The sequence below is a fragment of the Lotus japonicus genome, chromosome 4, assembly GCF_012489685.1.
Source record: "Lotus japonicus ecotype B-129 chromosome 4, LjGifu_v1.2".
Lineage (NCBI taxonomy): Eukaryota > Viridiplantae > Streptophyta > Magnoliopsida > Fabales > Fabaceae > Lotus > Lotus japonicus.
The window spans coordinates 24,613,386-24,624,849 of record NC_080044.1 but is presented as its reverse complement, the minus strand read 5'-3'; the positions used below and the strand labels follow the sequence as shown (position 1 = coordinate 24,624,849).

At 36.8% G+C, this 11,464-nt stretch overlaps 1 protein-coding gene across 2 annotated transcripts; it reads left to right on the top strand.

Annotated features, from left to right (window-relative positions):
* Positions 1-573: 573 nt before the first annotated feature.
* Positions 574-4,018, top strand: LOC130715096 (uncharacterized). 2 transcript variants are annotated; one of them, XM_057565136.1, is made up of 5 exons: positions 574-771; positions 1,072-1,577; positions 2,345-2,780; positions 2,927-3,004; positions 3,379-4,018. In XM_057565136.1, exons 2-5 carry the CDS (start codon positions 1,252-1,254, stop codon positions 3,430-3,432), a joined length of 894 nt encoding a protein of 297 aa, XP_057421119.1. In that variant the 5' UTR covers positions 574-771; positions 1,072-1,251; the 3' UTR covers positions 3,433-4,018. The 2 variants fall into 2 exon arrangements, with proteins under 2 accessions (XP_057421119.1, XP_057421121.1); XM_057565138.1 differs by having other exon boundaries at positions 577-732.
* The last annotated feature ends 7,446 nt before the right edge of the window (positions 4,019-11,464 follow it).

The following is an 11,464-nucleotide window of genomic DNA, read 5'->3' as shown; positions in this document are numbered from 1 at the left end:
ACCTTCATCACAACCTTCAAATGCTTTTTTCGAGGATTTGAAGAACTTTCTCTTCCAGCAAATCTTCCAAGTATATTATTTACCAATCGCATAAACTTTTTATCTTTTAAGTATTGCTATATATAGGATCATTGTTCAACTTATACTTAAATTATTAGTTTTCTTGGTTACAAGAGGAAGACTAACCGCAAAGAGAAAGACTAGCTAACATAATCAAAAACAAAGAGGCATAAACAAAAGAGGGAGGTCTCTTCCAAACGCGAACCAAAGACCCAGTTCTTCCTATTTCACAAGCCAAGCTATCCGTCGTATTGTTTCTTCAATTATTAGTTTTTTCCTTCATCAATTATTAGTTTTTTATATGGACTGCCTGAACTAAACTAGTATTTTTTTTTTTGGTACATGGGAAAAATAACTAAACTAAACTAGTATATGATCACATTTTCAAGTTTAATCTAAATAATTGGCCCAACCAAAATTTACAACCGGGCTTTGACACAAACATAACCCCCATCTAATTAATCTCTCATACGAACGAACACATCTATAAATTTAAAATAAAACGAAACGACTCAACTCAATGCTCATTCTCACATGCTCACTGCGGCTTCTCAATTCTCAGCGTAACTCTAAAAATGCAGTGACTGCACTGTACCCCTTTTGTAAAGAGTTACAATTCCATTTTCAATCATACCAATTGTTTGGAGCTAGGAGCATAATCATAATCATGAGGTCCACCTTCTGCTGTTAAATCATAGCAATTTTTTTGGGGTACAATTCCATTTTCTTTTCATGTTCTCAAATTTAGTTCTCTGTATTGATTAGGCCATGCTTCATTTTGTGGATGCACTAACTAATCTTGGTTCTAATATATTTGTTGCTTTACATTTTTCCGCCTTTTGTTTAATCAATTTTCATCTTTGTATCATGTTATTATGTTATGTATACAGAGAGATCTTGAATCTGTGGGGGCAGTGTGAAATTAACCTAATCAAATAATCAGTGGTGGGGGATGATGCTACTAATATTAATATATAGATGGATCTTTTTTAATTGGTTTTTTTTAATCAGGGGTTTGAGTTTAAGGAATGAAAAATGGGCATAAAATGGAGCATCATGGTTGGCACATGCAAGCAAGTTGGGAATGAAAAAGTGTTGATGTGGTGGTGGTTTTGAAAGCAAAGATTTTTCAGATTCTTATGCTCCTCTTTGCAGAATCTAAGATAATAGACTCCAATTAACAACACCAAGATGTCCCGTTTTGGTTCTCCTCAGAAAACTGAGACAAGTCACAGTCCCAGCATCAGCACCACCAGCAACAGCACAAGTCCAAGTGGCGGTGATGGCGGCGGCGGTGGTGGTGATGTGGTGCTGAAATGGGGACACAGAAAGAGATCAAGGGCTTCCAGAGCAGCCACAGAAGATTCACACTCTTCTGTTCACACCAAGCATAGGAGGATCAACAACACTGTTCCTGCCCCTCAGGGTGCCAAATTTTCCTCTGCATCCATGCCGCCACCGCCGCTTGTTTCTTCTGCTGCTGCCTCCATTGGCAGAGGTAGAAAGGATAGCCCCAGGTATCAAAATTTCCATTGTAATTTCTCATTTTTAAATAGGCTCACACAGACACAATAGTGCTTATCTTAGTTCCATTGATTTTTTTAGGCTTGTCAAGTTGATTCAATCATATTTGATTTTTCACCAAGCATGTCTAAAATCCTCTACCTAGTTGTAACTTGTAAGTGTTAAAATGAACTATTTGCCCATTTTGTCATTCCAAAAGAAGCCAAAATTCTTTGCAACTTTCTCTGGATCTCCTTGTTGTCCTTTAGGTTCTGCTGTGTATCCCCTTTACCTTGTTCTGCAATTGAATACAAACTGGTTGGATTAGATATAGCATTCTTACTTATGGAAATTTTCTTCATCAATTCTTTATGGCCCCCTTTTCTGCTTGATTTCTTTTTACCCTACACTTTGCTACTAGTGCTGTCCCAATCTTTTAAAGGCTTCATTTCTTAAATATTGTTCCACCTATTTGTTTGGACTTTACTTTTTTCTTAAGAACTTAATTTCTTCCTTTTCAAATTTAAGCTAGACATCAAAATTCATTTATCCTTCACATTTTAATATTAAGTTATATTGCTAGCATAGTAGTATGTTAAAAGCAGTTGAGGGAATTAAATTGTGTCCTTTCATTATCTAACCCAGGATCTTTTCTTGGTCTTGTAAAATTCACTAGAACTTGATTTGCTTTTGCTATAAAAGTACAAGACCCAGATTAGAAGCATTCTTTACTTTGCTTTGTTATTATTTTTTTCAAACATCATTAGTTGGATATGACCAGGTACTTGGAAGATGGGTCTGCAGCTGGAAGTGAATCACCTTCAAGAAATGGCCAGAAGGATGCTAGATCTGCAGCATCAAAACTGTGTCCTTCTTCTGCTGTAGAAAGAAGTACCAGAAGGATACCTTGTTCTGGATCAGCAAAGTGTCAGAAACCAAGTGGATCTTCAGCAACAACACAAGCCTCTGAGAGAGTGAATGGTCATGGGGATTCTGCTGCCTCAGTACAATCTCAACAGGAAGGTAGGGTTCCCCCTGCTCCTGCTCCCTCACTCACTGCCAATGGAGACAAGGTCACTGTTCAAGTAATTGAGTGGCCAAGGATATGCATATCTCTCTCAAGAAAGGAGAAAGAAGATGACTTTCTTGCCATGAAAGGGACAAAAATCCCTCAGAGACCAAAGAAGAGAGCAAAGAATGTTGACAGAACTCTACAGGTATTACTGGAAACATTCCCAATAATTCACCAAAAAAGAAAACAAGATTAAAAAATCATATATAACTGCCTTATTTCCCTCTTACTTTCTATTGTAGGCTTATCTAACTTGGTTTCTTATGATAATTTTATCATAATTGGTTTCAGTACTGTTTTCCTGGAATGTGGCTATCAGACCTGACAAGGAGCAGGTATGAGGTTAGAGAAAAGAAGTCTGTGAAGAAGGTAACCCCCTCTCTTTCCCTTTTTTGGCTATCTTTCTCTCTTGATATGTTTTCATCAGTTTCTCTTTCCTTAAAATCAATTTTGGCACGCAGAAGTACTCCTCATAATTGACTTTGGTTTTTAAAATCAATTTTAGAAGAATTTCCAAATAGATATAGTCCTCGCTGGTTGAGGATGGGATGATGGGCCATTAGGCCTAGATAAAATTTGGTCCCTCCCACCCTCTTTTTCTTTATATCTTGATTTTATAAAACTAAAGGAATGTTTGATTAATTACTTTTTTCTACATAGTGAAACTGTGGATGATCTAATCATGTTTGTGCATTATGGAAGACTGATCATGAAATGTTCTTGGGGTTGTCTTGGATATGCAGCAAAAACGGAGAGGCTTGAAAGGAATGGAAAGTTTGGAAAGTGAATCTGAGTAGCACATAACCTAGTTTGCCATTCAAAGCTAGGTAGGTGGGTGAGAGGTGAAAATTCACAAAGAAGAGGCATTCTTTTTAAAAGTCTCGAGAGCTATTGGTGTGGAATTACTTAAAAGTAAGGTTACACTGACCACTGGGTCCCCTTTCTTCATTACCTTGGTATTGTAGTTGGGCTCACATTACCAAGTGCATTGTATAGGGCTTATCTAATTAATTACATTCGGAGTTGTAGTAATATGAAGAACTATAACACATTTAAGAGCTCATTTTGATACTAGTTAGAAAGTATGGAAACGTGAAAATAACATATCCTGAGATATTTTTTGTTGATGTTACTTCAAGTGTTGCAAGATATGTTATTTTTCTGTTTTCATACTTTCTAACAAGTATCCAGATGAGCTCTCATCTTTTTGGCGTGGAAGCCAATACCTGGCAAGTTCTGGAGGCCACTCTTTCAAATCTGTCATTATCATATATGATGGACCTTCAATTTTGAAAATGTAAGGGGGGAGGAAAACTGACTTGCGGATTTGAAAATTGGGATGCTACATCATGAATTCCTTTAATTTAAACTAGCACATTATCACGAGTCAGTTGTTGTTTCATTTATTGTATTGCAGCTATCACTTGCACTTTCAGAAAGATGAAAAAAAAATTGACCTTGTTTTTTGTTCATTCTTCATTTTAAAAAATCAATGCTCATGTTCTTAAATATCTGCTAGTTTGTTTCTAATGCTGAAATATACCAGATATGGCAAAATGTCTGCTAAATATTCTTAATCATTTTAGATCATGAAAATAAAATTAATATGGTAATCTCAGGTGGTTTTTAGTTTGATGGTTTGATATTTTTAAAAATCAAAACTAGTTTTTGGTTTATTAATCTCATTTGGTTTTATATTTAAAAAAATTGTTGTCAATCAAAATTACTATTGTCGCACGACAACTCCATCATCACCCTCGATTATCTTCGCTGCCGCATGGTACTCTCCGTTGCCGTCACCACCACCACTTCTTGCATCGCATTTCTCGGGAAATATGAATTAGCAACCTTACGGGAATGGTTCAGACTAACCAAGCATTCAGGGAGTATTCAACCTAATAAAGCTAGATCAAGTTAGTTCGAGTTGAGTTGTTAAATTGCTCAATTGAGTTTTTTCCCCCTTCATCAAGTCACTCTTTGTTGAGCTCATCTCGTACAATGAAACACTCCTTAGCCAAACCAATCATTCTAGTAACTATTGTTTCGGGACAATATATTGCATTTTGTAAACTATTATTTACTATTTAGAATAGGACACAGTATAACATGAGTTTGTCCTATGCGTCCCCTTAAGATGATCACAACTAACTATTCATTTGATGTTGTCTAAACTTTAATCTGTGGTGGAATTGCGAAATCAACTTCTAGCATACTTAGGTAGTGTTTGTTTGATAATTGAACAAAACATATCAAGAATGAGACAAAACATAACTGAACCAAACACTATAATTTTGTGTATTGTATTTGGTAACAACTTGATGACAAAACGCCTATAAGTTTAATTATATATATAACTCCATCGTTTTAGTAATCGATTCAGCATAGGGTGGTCCGCATCAAAGTTTAGGACATGCTCAACTCTATTCTTTGATGAAATTGCGGAGACTATTGGCTATCACCAGATTCACGAGTTGTTTCCTCCTTTTGGCAGACTTCTTAATGTTTGTAGTCAACGCAATCATAAGATTGAGAGGCGTTTCCGGTTTGGGTTTGTTCGTTTTCTTTCTAAGAATTATGCTTCTTCTGCTATCAGAGTGCTTGATGGATTGAGACTAGGTAAGGCGGTTTTATCAATAGCGACGATTAGGTTTCTGAAGGACGTGGCCAAGCGCTCTTTTTTTCAGGGTTCTTACGTTAAGGGTTCTTCTCTAAAGTTGGTCGGGTTCTCCTAGTGCAGAGGTTGTGTGTTGGCTGGTTCTGCTTCCCTCCATAGGTCATGGCGAGATGTTGTAGGGAGGAAGTCGGTAGATCAATGTCCAGTTTTGTATTTAGAATAGGAGTGGGCAGTTTATGGTTGTGCTCAAGTCCACTACTCGGGTGCTAGGATTCCAGACGAGGCTCTTTTCCTTGAAATTGCTTTTCGGGATCTTGGTTTTGCAGTGGGGAATGTTTCCCAGTTTCAAGGGTTTCTGTTGGCCAGGGTACTCCTTTGAGATGCTTCATATCGTCTTCGAAGAACGATCTGGGTGGAATACCTGGGGAGGGAATCGTCGCTCCTCGTCCTGTGGGTGCAAATGCTAGTGCGGGGTTCTATCAGTAGTAGCTGATCGTTCCATAGCACCTTCTTTGGCTCATACATTGAGTCTTGAAGGAGGAAGTGGTTCGGAGTTGGTTCCTTTAGGTGTTTCTGGAGGGGGGGTCAACCTTTGAGGAGAGGGCAGCCCAAGAAAGTGACCAAAAGAGGTAGGAAAAGAAGGAGTTAGGCGTTGAGATTTTGTCTTTGCCGGAGGGGGGAATGGTTTGGCTAATATTTTTGTATCTTTAGAGATGTTAGATCCTTCGTCCCCACTTATGGATTCTGTCGATGGGTATTTTACTAGAGCTAAGAAGGCGTGGCTGCTTGGGAGAGTCGTGGGTCTTGAATATCTTGAAAGTGACTGTAACATCCCGACTTTCAGAGGTCACCGTAGTAACCTGCTAAAATAAATATGCAATGTTTTCCAAAATGATTCATAAACACGAGTATAATTTTTCTCTTCAAAGTATTTCCAAAACATGTCATGCCTACTCTCAACTGTAAATCAAATTACATATAGCCTTGAAACAAGGCAAGTAGCCGAAGGTAGGAACGAAAGAACACAACCTACAAAACCTAGCAAATAGAATCAGATTCAACAAAGAATCTATTATGCAATGACACAATAAATCCGACATACTCCCTACGATCTCCACATCGGGGAACCGCAGGAAAGCAATGCATCGGAACCTACCCGAAACCTCAAATATAAATTCCTAAAAACATTATGTAAGCTTTAACCAATAAAGGTAAGCTCTCTAACCCAAGACTCTACTATTCGTGTCTTCCACTATTCGTCAAGTTCTCCTCTCTGACTCGTACAAATGTCAAGCTCCATCGAAGATCCTCCATCGCCTAATAGCGTTAAGTGCCCAAATAACAAGTAGCAAAACAGAAAGGGCTAACTTCATACAATTACCTCACATAAAAGAGAAAAGCATGTTATTCAAATTTAAATACCTGACATGGTAGATGAGTTAACAACTTAATTCAAAATAGATGAAAACATATATCCAACATGTAAGAAAACCATATATCAGTCAAATTCAACAATATGGATTTAAATCAGATAACAACAACCTCAACAATATAGAATTAAGTCAAATATCAACAAACTCCAAAAGTTGTGCCATGTAGTGCGACTATATGTTACTACCAAGATGGGTCGATCAAAAGCGTCTCGCAAGACGGGACACTCATCTGGAACGAAAACCATGAATCTGCCACTTTGGCGTATCTCAAGACGGGACAGTCACGTGGAACGAAAAACCACTGATCTGCCACTTTGGCGTCTCTCAAGATGGGACAGTCACGTGGAACGAAAACCACTGATCAGCCACTTTGGCGTCTCTCAAGACGGGACAGTCATGTGGAACGAAAACCACTGATCTGCCACTTTTGAACATCTCGAAAGATGAGACAATCCTGTGGGACCATACCCACCTCATTGCCACTTATGGTCGAAGTCATATATGTCAAAGTCATATCCGTCGTGAAATCTCACAGCTTGCTCCAAAGCCTCTTTCCTCAGCTCAACTCGTCTTCAAACCTTAAGCAAAGTATCGTTGCTTAGTCACTATGAAACAATATAAACTAATAACACTAATCAAAACCGGAAAAAACTTTTGAAGCTTCAAAGTTTAACATTTAGGCACGAATGGAAGGCAAGACCTTTGTTCGCTAAAACGCGTATAACTCAACTACATAACTCAGAATGACACGAAACCATAGCCAAAATTTCGACAACTGAAAGAGCCACGTTATAGCTCATGCCATACAAACACAGAATTTATTTTTGGACACAGTACCACTCCAGCAAGTTTCGACCACCACCGAAAATAAGGCTTTCCGAACATTTTCTTCGATCTAATTTAATTCCTAGGTATTTTTAGGCAATATATAGGGTAAGGAAACACTCGAAACAATCACGGGAGCTAAAACTAGAATATGGGCTTTTTTTGTCCAATAAAATTGCCCGAAAACTCAAAGTCGATATTTTTCGAAACAGATTTTGAATAAAACATCAAAGGCACTAAGCAAGATTAAGGCTTTAAGCTTCAAAAAGCAACAGTTGAGTAGAAATGGGGTTTTGGCTTAGATTTCAGATCTACGGTGACTCGGTGAAAATCCGAGCGCACAGATCATGAATATAGCATGTTGGGATAACATAAAAGGTATTTGAAAAGAAAAATTGAAGCTATCATACATTTTAACATTTTACTCCAAACTTTGAGCACAGAAAGACATGGAATAATCCAACAGAAAGGAGAAATAGAAGTAAGATTAAACATCCTTACCTCTGTATCTACACGTAGCTTCAGAAATCAGGACGATCGGGCAAGAAGCGGACGATCGGTGCCTATGTTTCTCTCTCTTGCTCACCCACAACCAGACTAGCACAATGAAGAGGTTTTTGTGATTTTCTCCTTTTATAGGAGAGAGAAAATGAGGTAAAGAAAGATTTCTAGGGTCCGGTCGTTTTGGTACTTTCATCTGTTGATTTTAAGTAAGTATTCAGCGACAGAATGCCGAAACTTATTTTGAGGCTCATTTAAATGAAGAAAAGGATTCAAACACAGTATGGATCGAAATACGCCGAAAAACTACTTTTTGCAGTCGACGTCAGATGAAGAAACTTCCTTCTGGAAAAAAATCACAAACGTCGAAAGAAATGAGGCTTCGCGGATGGAAACTTCGTTAGAAGTTCTGAATAGAAAAACTCTTTATTCAGGGTCTTAATTAAAGTCCACGAGAAGATAAAGTCTAGCTTCGACGAACTTCCGGGAAGTAAAACCTATCATGCGTACAGTCCAGAGTTCCGTATCGGAACACTGGTCATGGGAAAAATACGACGAAGTTCTTATTTTTCTAACGAATTTAAAATTCGCTTAAACAGTGCTCTAAGAGCGGAAATAGCCTTTTTCAAACACTCCGGACCTAAGCCGGGTGTGAAACGACTTGTGTTAGTATCCAAACTGACTATAGTCCTAATATCAAACATATTCAGAACATTCATCATCATTTCACTAGTCAAAACATCAAACACTTGTTCAAGTTCCTCTCACACTTACACAGAATCTTATGCGTGAGTCGGGAATTAATTAATTACTTAAATTCTAAAATTTTGGGTCGTATAGTGACTTAGAAGTTATTCGCGGGTTGGAAGAAGAATGTAGGATGATGTTCTCTTCTTAACATCCTTGTGGTGTTGATCTGAGTCTTTTGTTCTCTGCCTTGTTGGAGAGCTTTTATAGGTTTTCTGTCGGATCATATGGGTGTGGTTGTTTTTTGGTGGCCTTTTGTTTTATTCCCTTTAAAGGGGTTTGTGCCCTTCTTTTAGGTTGGGTGTGCCTCCCTCTTTTTCCTTTGAGAAGGGCTTCTTATTTTGACAGAATATAATTATTTTGCTTTTAAAAAACATTAACTAAACAATACATTTTTTCATATAAGAACTATATATATATATATATATATATATAAACTCTATTGAATTTATTTTTTAAAATTGTGTTACAAAACTTATCATATAAAAGTTATTATTTGACAATAATTTTATAAACATTATATTAAGGCTATCATATAAAATTTTTAAAAGTAGTATTAATATTTTAATTTAAGAAAGAAATCCATAATTATTAATTTTTAATATTGGTAAACACATAATATTTTTAACTCATTCATTTTTAAATATATTTTATGTATACCTTTTTAATACTTTTCTATCATTATATAATAAATTGTTTTAAATGTAAGTTAATTATATTCCGTTCTTTATAACTTTTTCAATAAGTCTTTTGATTCATTCTCCTTAGTTCCACCATTTTCTACGGTAGTGGATCGTTTAAGAAGACTTATGTTAGTTTGTTCTATCTTAAATTATAATAAATATAGAATATAACTCATATATCTCGTTTTAGCCCGTTCTAACTTGGCTATCAAATGCTACTTTGAAGAAGAGTTCTTACAGAATCAAGAACTTGGCTATCACCTTCTAGAATTGAGCTTCCTTGAGGAAGTTGTTTGTGACATTTATTCACCTTGGTAACGAGAATTGATTTAAAGAAATTTCCAACAAATAGAGTATGAGTGTGGTGGTGCACAATGGTGAATGTGGATGAGAGCACAATGGAGCCATGATAATTTACAGCGGGGAGGTGTCTAAAAAATGCACTCTGACACTCAAGTCAGCTCAAGATCAGAGAAAAAAACTCAAAGTCTGAGAAGAGCAACAAGAGAACAAAATAAGTAATGTTTACAGTGTAATCAAACTTGTATTTATAACGATCGGAGAGTTCAATGGTTGATGTGTATTTTCCCTTTCCAAGTGAACTTGACCACAATCGAACAACTTAGCATTTTGTTTAATCAAGTTGGTTAGAAGTGTGGTAATCCTACATTTGATTGTCTTGGCCGACCAACTTGACGGTCACTTGATCGTGTAGTCATGTGGGTTGACCAGGATAGTGGTTTGCAATTATTCTTTTGGGCCGACCGAAACAACTTTCAGATTGCAATATGGAGTTTTCCTTGTTAACTTGGGTTATAATGGCTCTTATAATAAGTGTCCATCAAGTGAATCAGAATCCTAATGAGTAAGGGTGGACTATTTTAGTTCCAATGCCTTTGAAAAAAAGAAAAAAGAGAAATCTGTCGTCTTTATCACCTAGTAATTAGGAGTTTTGTAGATATTTAGATATGTTGTTATAAGATAGAATGAATGCTATCATGAAGATACGGATTCCGTTGTGGTTGAGACGCTTAACAAATGTGGAGTAGAAAACGATGTAAAAGAAGTGTTACATGTGTGAGTGATTTTCAAACACATTCAATCACTAATGTGTTTATCTCTCATTATATGTACGTATAATCTATAATAAAAAAACTAATAAACCCTCTCATGTCAATTTTTTCTCAAGTTTCTCACATTGAAAATTGTGTCTATCTCTCATTATATGTACCTATTAGCTAATTATAGGTGACAATCTTAAAATATGTATGATAGATACAATTTTAACATGAGAAAACATGAGAAAAATTCAACATGAGAGGTTCCATTCCCCATAAAGTGAAAGACGCGTTTACTCATGAACATCAACAAGCATGAATAGCAAGGTCGGTCCTTGGAGCACTTGCTTTGCAAATGTCAATGCAAAAGATTGTCTCAACATGGAAAAAGTATGTGTTTTCCGTTGTTGTTTGAAAATCAGTCATACATGTATCTATTGACCACATTTGGTCCTGTACTAGTGATTCATTTGTAGGGGGTTTGAGAAATCACTTCATAGGAGACAGCCAAGTCAAGTCTGTTGAGGGTGTAGCTGACAAAAACAGTGATTAGTGCCACAAATCATTGCATCGGAAAATGGAAATTACTTTGCCCAAGTTTGCTTTGAAATCACAGTTGCGCCAAGTAACTTCCGAAGGTTCAATTTAATGCGTCTTATGGTTGCTTTGAAATTGCATTGTTACAGACATTGTTGATTTCGCAACGGATAAAACAATCGCATATTTATTAGATCTTGTCTAAGCCAGTTTTTGTAGGCTGAGCATTGCCTAGCTGCTTAGCTGGGCATGCCGTAACCGATCAAAAGGTAAATATCACTTATCCACACAAAATAAGAAGCAGGCATTAAGAGCAAGATAAGTCCATGTTTGGTGGAAAACCACGGTGAAGCCAAAATTACAATGAACATACATAAAAGCTAATAGAAGTTGTTTGTGTCCACCGTCGTTTTCTCCCGTGCATTCAACTA